This window comes from Trypanosoma brucei, chromosome 8 (genome assembly GCF_000002445.2).
Source record: "Trypanosoma brucei brucei TREU927 chromosome 8, complete sequence".
Taxonomy (NCBI): domain Eukaryota; phylum Euglenozoa; class Kinetoplastea; order Trypanosomatida; family Trypanosomatidae; genus Trypanosoma; species Trypanosoma brucei.
Window position 1 is genome coordinate 965590 of NC_007281.1, and position 16240 is coordinate 981829.

Here is a 16240-nt window from a genome sequence, read left to right on the forward strand (position 1 = left end):
ACACTAAAAGATTTGTGTAAACTGGTGAAGAGCAGACAAGGACAGCGTCTCGATGGAAGTGGCATTCGACGTTTACGCCTCCCTTCTACCGGTTGACCGCAACTCGCTTCGTGATCAAATGTTTGTCTACTGGCTTCTCCTCACAACCGGCGGTATAGTGATGTACCTTCTTTGTGCGTCGTTCAGTACATACTTGTTTTTCTTTGAGTTTGCCGAGACTTACTTTCCCCGCACAATAGCAAAGGGAGGACTCCACGACCAAATAATTCACGAGATATTTATTGCCGTTGCGTCTGTACCCTTTATGGCAATTTTAATGACACCTGCTGCAGTTCTTTCGCACCGCGGCTACAGTAAGTTGTACTATAACGTGGATGATTATGGCTGGCCTTATCTCTTCTTCTCTGCGGCCCTCTTTTTTGTCTTCACCGATTTCATGGTGTACTGGTTCCACCGCGGTCTCCACCATCCCACACTGTACCGTCACCTGCACAAGCTTCATCACACCTACAAGTACACCACACCCTTCTCTTCTCACGCATTCAATCCATGTGATGGGTTTGGTCAGGGTGTCCCATACTACGCATTTATATTTATATTTCCCGTTCACCACTACCTCTTCGTGTTGCTCTTCATGGCGGTGAACCTGTGGACGGTGTCAATTCACGACCAGGTGGACTTTGGGGGTCATATCATCAACACGACAGGGCATCACACGATTCACCACGAGAAATTCAGCTACGACTACGGGCAGTACTTCACGTTTTGGGATCGGATCGGTGGTACGTACAAGGCAGCGAAGCAGACACACTCGCTGTCACTGTTTGGAAGGGGCGGTCGAGTTTCAGCTCAAAAACAGGAATAAAAGGGGGTTATGCGACGGGATTTGGATAGTATATATATATATATGTATGCAGTGAAGGAATAATGGTGGAGGGATGTTTGTTGCATTCTGTAGCCTCCTTTTCGTCACTTTTTTGTCATTGTGCTGCCACTGCTTCAAAAGGTGTTCACCAAGCGAATGATGCTTTTTTTTTCTCCCTTATATTTCGATATTCTGTTTTACTTTTTTTTATATTTTGGGCGCTGCGGGTGCTTCTGGCTGGAGGATATGGGTGGAGAACCCCCTTTTTTTTCCAGCAGGATGAGTTATATTCCACCCACGCGCTTCGGCGTTCGGTGTGTACACCTCGGTTCGTAAATACATTGGTACTCTAATTTTTCTACGCCGTCTCGTTTATTCATTCGGTGACTGATCTGTGCTGTCTTGGCTTACTTTCCTCATGAATTTCATTCACCATCTCCTTTCTTTTCTTCCTGACTCCTTCCCGTGCTGCATCGTTTTACGGGGCCTTGCGACACAACACGGCTGGGGGCTTTCAATCGTGCTGCAGCCTTAGGTGTCCCCCTTGAGGTTCTTTTTTTTCTTTTTCCTCTTTGGTCCCTCTGGCTCGAAGGGAAAAGATTGAAAAACAAAACAAAAGGAATAAAAGGAAATAAAAGGAGTGAGATTTGTTACGAACAAAAAAGGAAAGACAAGAAGGTGGAGCGTGAAGGTGGCCGCTTCAGTGCTGGCAGCGCATAGAAGGAACAGAAGGGAGACGTATTTATATTTATTTGAGACGCTTAGCGCCACTAAAGTTGTTGGAACAAGGGATTTAAACGGAGGGGGGGGGGGAAAAGAGGAAACATCAAAGCAAAGAAAAGGCGGATCCCTTCCAAGCGACTGGGGAGAGGGGGAGTTTCGACGTACGTTCGAACAGCTACAGTATAAAAAGGGGGGAAAGTAGAGTAAATGACGTCCCGCGTTAAGTTTGAAGTTGCAGAAGAGGGTGTCATCCCTGAGTGCCATCCGGAATGCACTGTGTGGATGCTGCAACGCATTCAGGCGGAGCTACAATGCAAGGATGAGGAGTTCACAAATAAGCACATTCGTCTTATTAATGACTTTCTCGTGGGTGATGAGGATCTACACGCGCTCTTTTGCTACTACAGTAGTGTGTTGGTGGATGTGGTTTCTGAAGACGGGGAGCCGTCCTCTGAATCCCGTAGCCAGCAGGAAATGATCGCGGAGTTGCGCATTGTTGATGGCCTTCCGGCTGTATCACGGAGGGACACAATGAAGGGAATGTGCCTTGATGTCGTGTGGTTTGCCCGCCTCGACCCAGAGAAGTTGATCGTCCCTGAGAGCGTGGACACCTGTATTGCGTGGGGTGTATGTCGTGGTGGTAATCTTCTTGAAGGTTTCCTTCGCCAGCTTCAGTACTCTATCGCACCAACGCTTCTACAGAATCGCTGGCCAGACAGTCTTGAGAAGGACGTTCGTTCAGCCCTCCATCGTTTTATGGCAGCTGTAACAGAAAATGTGAATCGTCTCAAGGGTCAGACAGTGTTGTATGTCCCCAGTGATCTCTTTAGCAAGGTGGACCTCGCCGAAGCGCACCAAAATCGTGAACTTGTTCAGGGTTTTGAGGCGGTAGTGATCCACTGGACGCGGCAAATTAAAGAGGTTGTGGGAGATAAAGACGCCGGTCTCACGGGAGATGGTGCAGGACCGTTGCAAGAAATCGCGTACTGGCGGTCGCGTGCGCGTGACTTGGGTAATATCCGCACGCAGCTGAACCGCTCGGACGTGGGAGGAATTGTGCAGGTTTTGAAAAATGCGAAATCATTTTACTATCTTGAGCCATTTTTGAACTTGCGTGCCGACGTGGAGAAAGGTACCGATGAGGCCTTTGATAGTCTGCGGTTCCTTAACACGCTGCTGGAGCCGTGTACCCGACTATCACGTGCTGGCCCAAAGGAGATACCGTCCCTTATTCCCGATGTTCTCATTCACGCGCAGCTGATTCTTCTGTACTCAAAGAGTTACAAGAAAGATCGCTTTTTCCGCCTGTTACGGTTAATCTCTAATGAAATCATTTTCCGCTGCAGCCAGGAGATTGATGTGCCTGCCATCCTCAACGGTGATGTAGAGCGGAGTATGGTAGCACTGAGACACAGCGTTGCGGCTGGTAATGCATGGATCCAGGAGTGCCACAAGATGCTCGCGGCCACACGCAAAAGGTTTAAGATGGAACGTGGTGAGAAACTTGATGTAGACGACTCTTTTCTTAATGAAATTGACGGGTTTGTGCGCCACCGCTGCCAAAACTTGTGCGAAATTTGTAAGGCTCAGCTGCAGTTCGGTTTTAAGAGTGTATTCCAAGATAGCCAAATATCTACCGATCGCACAGGGGGATCGCGGCACACGCGTGGAGTTCGAAACGCGGCAGCAGTTGAGAAGCGGCAGATTGCCGGTGGCGTGGCCGCCTATGGTGCGCCGCTTGAGGTGAAGGATCTGGTTAAAACGAAAGGAAAGGAAAAGGATGTCTTTAGGGGCCAGCTGCCAATTTTCAGTGGGAATAAGGGTCCAGAGATTGAGACGCAGCTGTTAGACATCCAACGTGCATTTAAAGCCAAGATAGACACACTGCGGCGGTTAGACTACGATATTCTTGATGTGAAGTCTACTCGTTGGGTTGATGACTTCCGGGCATTGAAGTCAGACATTGATAATCTATCTATGATGCTTCAGCAGATCATCACGGCGGCTTTTGATAGCTTTACCACAACAGAGATGGGCGCTGAATACATTGAGGCCTTTTTTCTCGTGGCGGAAACAGAGGAGCTTCAACTCCAGTTGGATCGAAGTAAAGACCGAGTGTTTCGTATGGTGCATGATAGGGCTATGGTCGTACAGGGCAAGTTACAACGATGTTTCAACAAGCCTCCACCAATTTTCTACCTCCATCCGCCCCTAGCTGGTCACGGTATGTGGGCAGAGAACAATGCCCACCTTCTTCAGATGACTACGGAGACACTAAATCACTGCTACTACTTGCGTGAATCCCCCGAATCCACGGAGACAATACAACTTGTCGATCGACTGGATCGGTCTCTCCGCGACACGATGCGGCAGAAGTTTTGCGAATGGAGGGCAAACCTGCCGCAGAACCCTGGCGAGTATCTTGAGCGATTTCTCATTTCTAAGCGCCCCAACCCGCGGAAACACTCCCTCGCCCTGTATGATGTAAATTTCGCTTCGGAGCTTTTGTTACTCTTCGCTGAGGCGCGGTACTGGCACAGTCTTGGCGAGCTGTTGCCTGTCCACATTATGGACATTGTGTCTAAGGAAGAACGCCTGCGAATATACCGTGAGAGTGTTGCACAGGCAGTTCGGGCCCGAAACAGCATTGCCTTGTCGCTGACCCGTGAGGAATGTCGACTTTTCTCAGTGCGGATGAATTTTTTGGAGAGCAAATATATGCCCGGAATGACGAGACTGCTGTGGAACTCACAGGGTATTGTTGAGTACTTTGTTCGAGAGTGCCGCCAACACGTGGAGCGAGTTCAGCACATCGTAAATGAGTTTAAGCACGGATCAGAGTACGTTGACCATCACTGCAAGGCTATTGCCGACACGATTGTGGTCATCTTTGAGAAAAAGAAGGTATATTCCATCGAATCCTTCGTAGAGAAGCAAGAGGCTCACCGTGCCGCCACGTTGGAGAAACTTCAGGCAATTCATCGGCGCCTCGTGGACAAGCTATTCGAGTTGTTGAGCTACTTTCGTGACGACTATGCCGAGGATGATGTCGTTCGCACGGAGTGGCACCGCCTCATATCGAAGGTGGAGCTAAAGGTGGAGGAAGCGTTGCGTACGATGGTGAAGCGTACACTTCAGGTGGTAGAGCGTATGTTACCTATCGAACCATCGGAAGACCGTTTGGAAGAAAAGGTTTTCAAACTGGACGTGGTTGTCACGGTTGCGGATGACACCAGGCCCCACATTGAGCCTGTGCCGTCCGTTCGCAAGTTGAGCCACGACGTGAATGGTGTGTGCAAGGCCATTATCGGTATTGTGAAGAGCATTCCTCGCCTGGAGGAGTCACTGCAAGCTCGAGTTGCGCAAGACCAAACGGACGATGCTGATGCAGGCAAACGACAACCATTTCAGTACAGCAGCTCCAACACGGATTCTCTTGCTCTCCGTGGATCGTACTTTGAGTACATGACTAGCGAGCAGGATGCGATATACAGTCTCCGCCATGTGCGTGAGTCCTTTGATGCTATAGAAGAGAAAGTGCGGGATAAGTTGACTCAGACTTGGCAGTTACACCAGTCGGACACCACGGACAGTTTGTGGACAACACAGAAGCAGGTCCGCCGTATCAAGCAAGGTTGGAAGCTCGAAGATTATCGTATTCACATGGACCATGTGGCCCAGCGTCGTGAAGGAATCAACAAGCAGGAGACGTTCTCTGATGTCCTTTTCCTCCAACTAGATTTCACCAAGATGAAGGAGAGCTTCCGCAAACAGTGCCAACTTGTTATTACTCACTATCATAGCCTGTTGTATGCGGATGCCAAGTCCGAGGTCGATGCTATCTACAAGAACTTTGTTTTAACCATTCAGGCACTGACAAAGGAACCACAGTCCCTGGATGAACTTGGTGACCAAATTAAGAGATGCGCCGCCGCCACAGAGGCACTGCCAGAAATTTCGGCCAAGTTTGGACCAATTGCCGATACCTTCGCCCTCATTACCCACGATATGTACAACTTCGGCAGCGTTAGACCCGAGGATGTTCGTCGCTGCGAGGGGCTTCAGGAAAAATTTGAGGTGTACTCGGAACAGCTTGTGAAGGCTCAGCAGCAGCTGGCAAAGTACAAAGAACAGTTTCGGCACGATGTGGAGACGGATATACGAGCTCTGTCGTCAAATTCCTACGCACTTCGTCAGAAGGTCGCTGAGGAGGGACCGCGGTCACACACACTTTCCACTGAAGATGCGTTCGCCAAACTCAGCTCGCTTGGGTTGCGTGCGAAAGAATTACGTACCATGGAGAGTAGGCTTCAACAAGGTATTGAGATCTTCAACCTAGAGAAACCTCAGTTGGATGACTTGGTGGCTGCGGAGAAGGAGTTGGAGATACTTCGCAAAATATGGAACCTGTGTGACGAGTGGCGGCGAGAAAATTCATTGTGGCGTACTATGTATTTTATTAAGCTTAACAGTGAAAGTATGTTGGATGTCTGCGAACGTATTCGTAAGGACACACTGAGGCTCCGGAATGAACTCCAGATGACAGATGTATGGGTGAATCTTAAAGAAGAGGTGGAGCTCATGAAACGGTTACTTCCCATTGTGGATGATCTTAGGACCCCTGCCATACGACCGCGTCACTGGGAGTTCCTCAAAGTACAGCTTGACGCCACGTTTAACATTGACGATGAGAGCTTCTGCTTGAATGACCTTATGGAGGCTCGTGTGGAGACGCAAGCAGAGTTCGTTGTTAACCTCGCTACGTCCGCGCGAGAGGAGATGAAAATTGAAACTGATCTTGAAAGAATCCGTACGTTCTGGGAGGATTCTGAGTTGATGATAGAACCATACCAAGGTTACCACAAAATATCCGGTGTAGACGACATTAACAATGCCTTAGCTGAACATCTTGCACAGTTGAGTTCTATGAAAATGTCACGGTTTGTAGACAGTTTTCGTCCAAAGGTGATTCAATGGGAGCAGACGCTGTCAATTGCAACAGATACAATAGAGGCTCTCCTCACGGTGCAGACGAAGTGGATGTATCTGGAGAACATCTTTATTGGCAGCGACGATATTAAGCGGAAGCTAGCGGCTGAGTCAAAGAAGTTTGATGGCGTGCATTCTCAGTGGCTGGCGATTATTACGCGATTTATTAACGATCCGAACGTGGTTCGCGGCACACGGCGTGATGGATTGATTGATCAGTTGCAGAACATGAATAACAGTCTTGAATTTATCCAAAAGAGCTTGGAAGGCTTTCTTGAGGATCGCCGTCGTGTGTTCCCCCGCTTTTACTTTCTTTCCAACGACGACCTCCTTGAAATCCTTGGCCATACGAAAGATCCATCCAAGGTCCAACCACACTTACGTAAGTGCTTCGAAGGTCTTTACCAACTGTCACTTAAGACTGTCCGCCAGCGCACTGTTGCGGACGCAATGCTGTCGTCCGATGGCGAAACTGTCGCTTTTACTCCCGCTGTACAGGTGGGAGGGTTGCCGGTTGAGTCCTGGCTCCGTCGTGTAGAGGTGAAGATGCGTGAGATGATGCAAAAGCGAATCAACGCCACGGTTGATGACTTACAGAAGAGCGTTTTTGAGACTAAGAAATCGATTTCGCGTGACAGTCTGAAAGCCTGGGCTGAGCGTAACGAAGGCCAAAGCATTATCACAGCTTCTTGCATCAACTGGACTTTGATGACAGAAAGTGCCATCACGGAGTATGGCGAGCTTCACTCGGGTGGCTTAGGTTTACAACGTCGTAAGGCCTCCCCGCTGTACAAAGTGTATAAGCGATGGAAGGGGATGATTAAGAAATACTGCCAGCTCGTCCGTCAGCCACAGAACCGCGTTCAGCGCAGCAAATTGGTGGCGCTCATTACAATTGAGGTGCATTCTCGGGACATTTTGCGTCAGGTTCTTGCTGCGCGCGTCCACCAGGATGATGACTTTGAGTGGTCGAGGCAACTTCGTTTCTATAGGGAGGAGGATGAGTCAACTGATCGTCCACAAGAGGGTCACAAAATTTGTCTTGTTAGGCAAACTTCTGCAACGGTCCGCTATGACTATGAATACCTGGGAAACAGTGGGCGTCTCGTCGTCACTGGCCTCACAGACCGGGCATACATGACACTGACAACCGCACTACAGTTGCACCGAGGAGGGCTTCCGCAGGGTCCTGCAGGAACAGGCAAGACGGAAACTGTGAAGGATCTTGGCAAAGCTATCGGCAAGTACGTCATGGTGTTCAACTGCTCTGATGGTCTAGATTACAAATCTGTTGGTCGGATGCTCAGTGGTATTGCGCAAACGGGTTCGTGGTCGTGCTTTGATGAGTTTAACCGTATTGAGGTGGAGGTGCTTTCTGTTGTGGCGCAGCAGATTCTGTCAATCCTCACAGCCGTTTCCGAGCGCAAAGATCATTTCCTCTTCGAAGGTTCAGACATTCCACTCAACATGAACTGCGGTCTTTTCGTCACAATGAATCCGGGTTATGCGGGGCGGTCGGAACTCCCTGATAACCTTAAGGCGCTACTTCGTCCCATTTCCATGATGGTACCAGATTTCGCACTTATTTGCGAAATTACTTTGTTGTCAGAAGGCTTTGAGGAGTCAGAAACTTTATCGAAAAAGGTTTCGATTTTGTATGAGCTCATGGAAAAGCAGCTCTCGAAGCAGGATCACTACGATTTCTCCCTCCGTAACATCAAGGCGGTGTTGGTTCAGGCAGGTAACCTGAAGCGTGAGGGATTCCCGGGGACGGAGTCTCAATTGTGCCTCAAGGCAATGAACGATATGAACCTTCCCAAATTTGTAAAGGATGACGTGCCGCTGTTTGTTGGAATGCTGAATGACCTTTTCCCTGGTGTTGAACCCGGTGATAGTGGACTGGGTGCTCTCCAAGAAGCCGCTGAGAAAGAATTGGATGCAGAGGGACTTGAGGTTAACGCACATATAGTGGTAAAGACGCTGCAGTTGTGGGACACCCTTCGTACCCGCCATGGTGTGATGGTTGTTGGGCAAACGGGATCGGGTAAGACGGTGACCTGGCGTAACCTTAGTGGTGCTCTACGGCTTCTGAAGGAGCAGAATCTGGAACCTGGGCTGTACGAGCCTGTTAGGGTGTCATTACTGAATCCCAAGTCTGTCACCATGGATGAGCTATACGGCAGTTACAACCAAGCTACACGTGAATGGAAGGACGGAATTCTTTCGGACCTCATGCGGCAGATTTGCCGTGACATAACGGACACGGCATATAAGTGGATGTTATTCGATGGTCCGGTTGATACGTTGTGGATAGAGTCCATGAACACTGTTTTGGACGATAACAAGATGCTCACACTTAACTCGGGTGAACGTATTACCCTTAACTCAACCGTCCGAATGATGTTTGAGGTTCAGGATTTATCGCAGGCCTCGCCCGCAACCGTTTCTCGTTGTGGTATGGTTTACTTTAACGTTGAGGACCTCGGGTGGATGCCGTTCTTTAAGACGTGGTTGAAGTCACGTTGGAAGTTTGAAATCACGATGGGCGCGCCGAGGCCCGACGATACCATCAGCGAACTGCAGGAGTATGTGAAGAACACAGTTACGCGCGTTCTGGAGTACCGAGCCCATGAGTGTGTTGAGTTGGTTCCAACTACCACCTTAAACGTCGTCCGGTCTTTCACGCGTATGTTAGACGCGCTTGCGAGCGTGGATGCTGAACCGTTTGTTCCTGAAGCCGCGCACTACGCTACTTCTCACGCAGGTGAAAACTATCTTCCCCAGTTGCGGATTCTTGCGACGTTCTGCCTCATGTGGTCAGCCGGTGGTTCCCTCACGACAGAATCCAGACAGAAGCTTGATGCCTTCATTCGTGAACTGGACTCCTCCTTCCCGTCCACAGAGACTATTTTTGAGTACTTCCCCGACCTGGGTGGCCTGCAGTGGAAGAATTGGAATGAACACGTGGACCTTCAGAAAACGTATATGCCAGCCACCGGCACCCCATACCACAAGTTAATTGTCCCTACTGTGGATACTGTGCGTTACGAGTATATTGTGAGTCAGCTTGTACGCAGCCAAGTACAGTTGGTGCTTGTTGGGACAACTGGTACTGGAAAGTCTCTCATCGCAAGGCAGGTGCTGGCTAACCTTAGTAACGATGTGTATGTCACGACCCAGCTGAACTTCTCTGCACAGACGACAGCAGGTAACGTTCAAGACATTATTGAAGGACGCATGGAACACAAATCAAAGAAAGTTTGCTGTCCACCGGGTGGTCGCCGTATGATTTGCCTTGTAGAAGACTTGAACATGCCGGCCAAGGAAAAGTTCGGTGCTCAGCCACCACTGGAGTTGTTACGTCAATGGTTAGACAATGGTTACTGGTACGACAGGAACACACGAGGAAGGCGAACCGTCAACGACCTCCAGCTGCTTTGCTGTATGACGTATGGCCGGCCAGACATCACGCCGCGGCTAATGAGTAAACTCAATGTGTTCAACATTACGTTTCCTTCAGAATCCGTCATCACGAAGATTTTCACTTCGATTCTTATGTACCGCTTGGAGCCGTATCCTGAGCTGCATAAGCTCGTGAACTCTGTTGTGAAAGCAACTCTTCAGACCTATCAGAAGGTGTCAGCGGATTTGTTGCCAACTCCGAGTAAGTCGCATTATTTGTTCAACCTTCGTGATCTCAGTAAAGTCTTCCAAGGCATCTACGGTTGCCACATGGAATACCTTCAATGTAAGGAGCATATGGTGGCATTGTGGGCCCACGAATGTTTCCGTGTGTTCTCCGATAGAATGAATGATCCAAATGACAAGGCGTGGTTCAAGAACCTCATTTGCGAGAAGTTGGCAGATATCTTTCAAACTAAGTGGAACAACATCATTCGTGCACGTTCGCGCGACTCCCGCAACCAGGCAGTGGACGAGAAGGAGAACCCTCTGTTTGTTGACTTCTGGGATGGCGAGTATGACGAGATGGCAAAGTACCGCCTTGTCCCCTCATTAGAAGCCCTCCGCGACAAGGTGGAGGAATACCTCGATGCCTATAATAGTGAGCCCGGTGCGCGGCAGATGAATCTCGTCTTTTTCACGGACGCCCTTGAACATCTTTGCCGCATCCACCGTATCGTACGTCAGCCACGAGGTAATGCGCTTCTAGTGGGGCTCGGCGGTAGCGGCAGATATTCGCTTACGCGACTCGCCACGTACCTCGCGGGGTACTCGATATTCTCCATTGAGACTCACAAGAAGTATGACTTGGATCGCTTCCACGAGGACCTTCGCTCGCTTTACAAGGGATGTGGGCTGAAGGGTCAGCAGAGGGTCTTTTACTTCTCCGACAATCAGATCATGCAACCGGCATTCTTGGAGGACCTCAACAACATGCTCTCGACGGGTGAAGTGCCAAATCTGTTTCCTAAGGACGAGTTGCAGAATATTCGTGACACAGTATGCAAGCAGGCGATCGCGAGCGGGTACCGTGACACACCAGACGAGATGTACAACTTCTTCATCGACCGAGCGCGGACGAACCTTCATCTCGTGGTAGCTATGTCCCCCGCTCACAAACTGTTCCGCGCGCGCCTGCGCCAATTCCCCGCGCTGGTGTCATGCACGTCGATCGACTGGTTTGTGGAATGGCCCAGTGAAGCGCTTCGTGAGGTCGGCTTACGTTACCTTCAGGAAACGCGTGAAAATAAGGAGGATGACGAACACCTTGGCATCATTTCAGACTTCTTCGTTTATATGCACTACACAACCAGCACACTTTCGCGGGAGATGTTGGAGCAGGTACACAGGTACAACTACGTAACGCCCTCTTCTTACCTTGACATGGTGCGTGGGTTCCGCAGAATGCTAACACAGAAGCGGGACGAAATAATTGAGCAACGTGATAAGCTGGCGAATGGTATGGCAAAGCTCGAGGAAACCAAGCTGGCGGTGAGCAAAATGACTGAGGAGCTCAAAGTGCAGGATGCCAAATTGCAGGAAAAAACGGAGGAGGTAAACCGTGCGACGGAGAGTATCAAGGTACAGCAACAGAACGCGGAGGAACAGCAGAGTTTGCTCGCATCAGAGAAGGTAAAGATAGAACAAACGAAACGATCTGCGTTGGCTGACCAGGCGGAGGCTCAGGCGGATCTGGATCGTGCTATGCCCACACTATTGGAGGCGCAGAATGCCCTTGACAAACTTGAGAAGAACGATATTAACGAAATAAAGTCGTACAAAACGCCCGCCGCGATGATTCGGACAGTGATGTACGCCGTGCAGACGACACTGCGACGGAAGCTAGAGTGGGACGAGGCCAAAAAGTCGCTAAGTGAGCCTAAGTTCATTGATATGCTGAAGCACTATCACGAGAACAATGATATGACGGACCAGCGCCTTCTGGATAAAATTGAAAAGTATGTTAAACGTCCGGATTTTACTCCCGCTGCAGCAAGTGCTGTGTCTAAGGCTGCTGGTGGTCTTTGCCAGTGGGTGATAGCAATTCATAAGTATGGTAACATTTATAAGGAGGTGCATCCCAAGATTGTCAAAAACGAAAATGCGCAGCAGAAAGTCCGGGCCCAGGAGGAGATGCTTCGGCAGAAGGAAGAAAAGTTACAAAGGATTATGAGTGAAGTCAAACAACTAGAGCTTGCTCTGCAGCAAAATGTAGATGAGAAGATGCGCCTGATGCAGGAGGCGAAGGAGACGCAGATGAAGCTCGACCGAGCACGTATTATTGTTGATGGTTTGGAAGGTGAACAGGACCGGTGGATTGAGTCAATTGCCCGTTACGAGGCTGCTCTCGGCACGCTCGTTGGGGATGCCCTGCTTGTTTGTGGTTTCTTGTGCTACGCTGGTGCTTTTACTGCGGACTATCGGCAAAAACTGTGGTTAAATTGGATTAAGGAGATTAAGCGGCTGCAAATTGCAATATCGAAAAATTTCGACTTCGTGGAATTTCTTGCCGATCCAACTGAAGTGCGTGACTGGCAGCAGGCTGGTCTTCCTGGCGACGACTTCAGCAAGGAGAACGGTGCGGTGGTGATGCGAGGAACCCGGTGGCCTCTTATGATTGATCCACAGTTGCAGGCGATTAAGTGGATCAAGCGAATGGAAAAAGATAAGGGTCTCAAGGTTATTGATCAGAAGCAGCCGGACTTTCACAAGACGGTGGAGTACGCCGTCCAATTCGGTTGCCCATTACTTCTGCAGGATATTCTTGAGGAAATCGATCCTCTGCTTGACTCAGTGCTTTCCAAGGCGATCGTGCGCAAGGGGGCGAAGCCTATTTTGAAGATTGGTGACAACTACGTGGAATACAACGACAACTTCAAGCTTTACATAACGACACGCCTGCCGAACCCTCACTATACGCCCGAGATATGCAGCAAGGTCTGCTTGCTCAACTTTGCTGTACGAGAAACTGGCTTGGAGGAGCAGCTGCTTAAGATTGTGGTAGAGAAGGAGAAGCCTGAACTGGAGCAAGACAACGAGCAGTTGATTCTCGACACCGCCGAAGCGAGGAAGGAGACAAAACGTCTGGAGGATGAAATCCTCAACCTGCTCTCTACTTCACAGGTGTCGTTGTTGGAAAATAAGAAGCTAGTGGATACTTTGCAGTCGGCGCGTGTTATTGCAGCGAACATTAAACAACAGTTAAAGGAGGCGGAAATTACCGCGGAGAAGATCCACAGTGCCCGCGAGCAGTACCGTGAATGTGCCCGCCGCGCCTCTATTCTGTTCTTTGCGCTTGCTGATCTGGGGTCTATCGATGCCATGTACCAGTTCGCTCTTGATTCGTATATCGTTTTGTTCCAGGGCAGCATTCAACGGTCCGCGCAAAAAATCGCCACCCACACCCTAGAAGAGCGTGTGCGAACGCTCAATGATTGGCACACCAGCGCCGTCTACGCGAACACATGCCGAGGGTTGTTTGAGAAACACAAGCTGCTCTTCACGTTTCACATGACGATCCGTATCTTGCAGGCTGAAGGTCTGGTGAATATTGAAGAATATGTCTTCTTGATGCGCGGTGGTCAAGTTCTGGACAAGCAAGGACGTTTGCCGAACCCTGCACCTTCGTGGCTTTCTGAGCGAGCGTGGAGCCACATCCTTGAGTTGGACAAGTTGACAAACTTCCACGGCGTTGCCGCGTCGTTTGAGCAAGCACAGGAGTCGTGGAAGCACTGGTTCTTGCAAGAGAACCCTGAAGACGCTGAGCTTCCAGATGACTGGCAGACACGTACGGCAGACAATTACATCCAGCGCATGATATTTGTGCGTTGCCTTCGTCCTGATCGGGTTATATTTATGGTGTACGAATTCATCGAGAAGCAACTCGGGCCTCAGTTCGTGGATCCTCCACCGTTCAATCTCAAGGACACCTTCGAGGAAAGTACCAATGTTGTGCCACTGGTATTTGTACTCTCCCCTGGTGTTGATCCGACCACCCAACTGGCGGCACTCGCGCAGCGCGAAGGACGCCCACTGAAAACACTGGCGCTAGGGCAGGGTCAGGGTGAGAATGCTAAGCGCGCTGTTCAGGAATGTTCACAGGTAGGCGGCTGGGTGTTCTTGGCGAATTGTCACTTAATGGTGTCCTGGTTGGTAGAATTAGAGAAGATTATTGAGGATCTGGTGGAGCAACGGCCACATAAAGAATTTCGTCTGTGGCTCAGCTCGGTCCCCACAACACAGTTTCCTATCGGTATCTTGCAGCGAGCGATCAAAATGACTACAGAGCCTCCCACTGGAATCAAGGCGAATATGTTGCGGCTGTATAACCAGTTTTCCGAGGAGCAGTTCGCGGAGCACACGGGCTCTAATCCACAGATCTACTGCAGTCTTCTCTTCGCGCTCTGCTTCTTCCACTCTATACTTCTGGAGAGGCGCAAGTTCGGTAACCTTGGGTACAACGTTGTATACGATTTCACCACTTCCGACTTCGAGGTGTCCGAGAACATTATTGCTCTGTACATTGGCAACATGGCAACTGACCGAGTAGAGGACATACCATTTGTTACTATTCGCTACCTTATAGCGGAAGCCTCATACGGTGGTCGTGTGACAGATGACTGGGACCGTCGTGTGATCAACACATACATCTCTCAGTTCATGTGCCCAGCAATCCTGACGGAAGAGCGATATCCACTTTCGGCTGCCGAGGAGTACTACATTCCCTCAGGGATCAGCACACTTCAGGCCTATAAGGACGAGTGCTCGTTGCTTCCCATCACCGATCCACCAGAGGCTTTTGGTCAGCATACGAACGCGGATATTGCCAGCCGTGTGGCGGAGTCGACAATGCTTCTTGACAATCTCATCAGTGTTAACAAAACTCTGGCTCGTGGTGGCGGCTCCTCTGGGGGCGCATCCAAGGGTATGTCAGAGGAAGCACGTTGTTTAGAAATTCTCGCGTCACTGGAGGAACCAAGCAAGACAGCCATACCTAATCCCATTGACTACGATGCCGTCTACGAGTCTGTCAAGGAAGACACCAACAACGCGCTGAATACCTGTCTGTTGCAGGAAATTCAGAGGTACAACGTTCTACTTCGAAAGATAATCGTGCAGAAGAGGGAACTGCGCCGTGCTGTGAAGGGTGAAGTTTTGATGACCGATGAGCTAGAGGCGGTGTTTAATGCCCTTCTGTTGAGTCGCGTACCGCCGCCGTGGACGAGTGCATACCCCAGCATGAAACCTCTTGCGAGTTGGGCTGTTGATCTTGTGGAACGAATAGAGCAGATGAAACAATGGGGCCAGCGCGTGCCAAACGTGTTCTGGCTCTCTGGCTTCACATATCCCACAGGTTTCTTGAAAGGCCTGCAGCAGCAGCAGGCGCGTCATGACCGTATATCCATCGACCAGTACACGTGGGAGTTTGTTGTGCTTCCAAGTGAAGAGCGAACGATTGTCAACCGTGCCAAAAAAGGTGCGTACGTGCGCGGCATATTCCTTGAGGGTGCAGGCTGGAATGAAGAAATGAACACCCTTTGCGAACCGCGGCCACTAGAGCTTATAGTGCCTATGCCTATTATCCACTTCAAGCCGAAAATACGGGACACTAAGCCGCGACCTCCTACTATTTATGAATGCCCACTTTACATGTACCCCTTGCGTACCGGTACGCGTGAACGACCCTCGTTTGTTGTTGCCGTTGATCTCGAGTCTGGCGAAGCGGTACCTGAGCACTATACAAAACGTGGTACAGCGCTGCTACTCTCTACAGATGAGTAAGGTGGGGAGAGGGGGGGGGGAAACTCTACACATTCCCTTAATCTTGATTTTCTTCGTGTCTCCTATTTACGTATTTGCAGTGTCCACTCAAGTGGATGTTGCCGTGGCCGTTATTCTGTGAGTTTACTTTTTTTTTTTGCTGTTGTTTTCGGTCTTGCGTGTCGCCGTCGTTGTTGTTTTTAAATGATAGACATTTTTTTTTCTTCTGTATCTGTATGTCGATGTACGTAACAGCCTCCAACGTTACTTTATTTCCTGTGAGGCCAAGCAATTAGAAGAGAGACGAAGTAAGATGGTGCAAAGGAATTTGTGGCACTAGGAACAAGAGAGGAAAGAAAGTAGTAAAAAAAACACCAATGATAGAGTTGATGTAAATAATAAAGAAAGAGCAAGCTGTGTGTGCAGCACCGCAGCAACCAT

At 49.7% G+C, this 16240-nt stretch overlaps 2 protein-coding genes across 2 annotated transcripts, besides 1 other annotated feature; both read left to right on the plus strand.

Annotated features, from left to right (window-relative positions):
- Window positions 1-16240: part of a sequence feature (sequence corresponds to BAC RPCI93-28L1) that runs on past both edges of the window.
- On the plus strand, window positions 53-865 carry Tb927.8.3240 (lathosterol oxidase, putative; the record flags this gene model as incomplete). The annotated part of the gene is made up of 1 exon (XM_842062.1): window positions 53-865. The coding sequence occupies one exon, from the start codon at window positions 53-55 to the stop codon at window positions 863-865; it is 813 nt and encodes a 270-aa protein (XP_847155.1).
- Tb927.8.3250 (dynein heavy chain, putative) lies at window positions 1796-15820 on the plus strand (the record flags this gene model as incomplete). Its single annotated transcript, XM_842063.1, has 1 exon — window positions 1796-15820. The coding sequence occupies one exon, from the start codon at window positions 1796-1798 to the stop codon at window positions 15818-15820; it is 14025 nt and encodes a 4674-aa protein (XP_847156.1).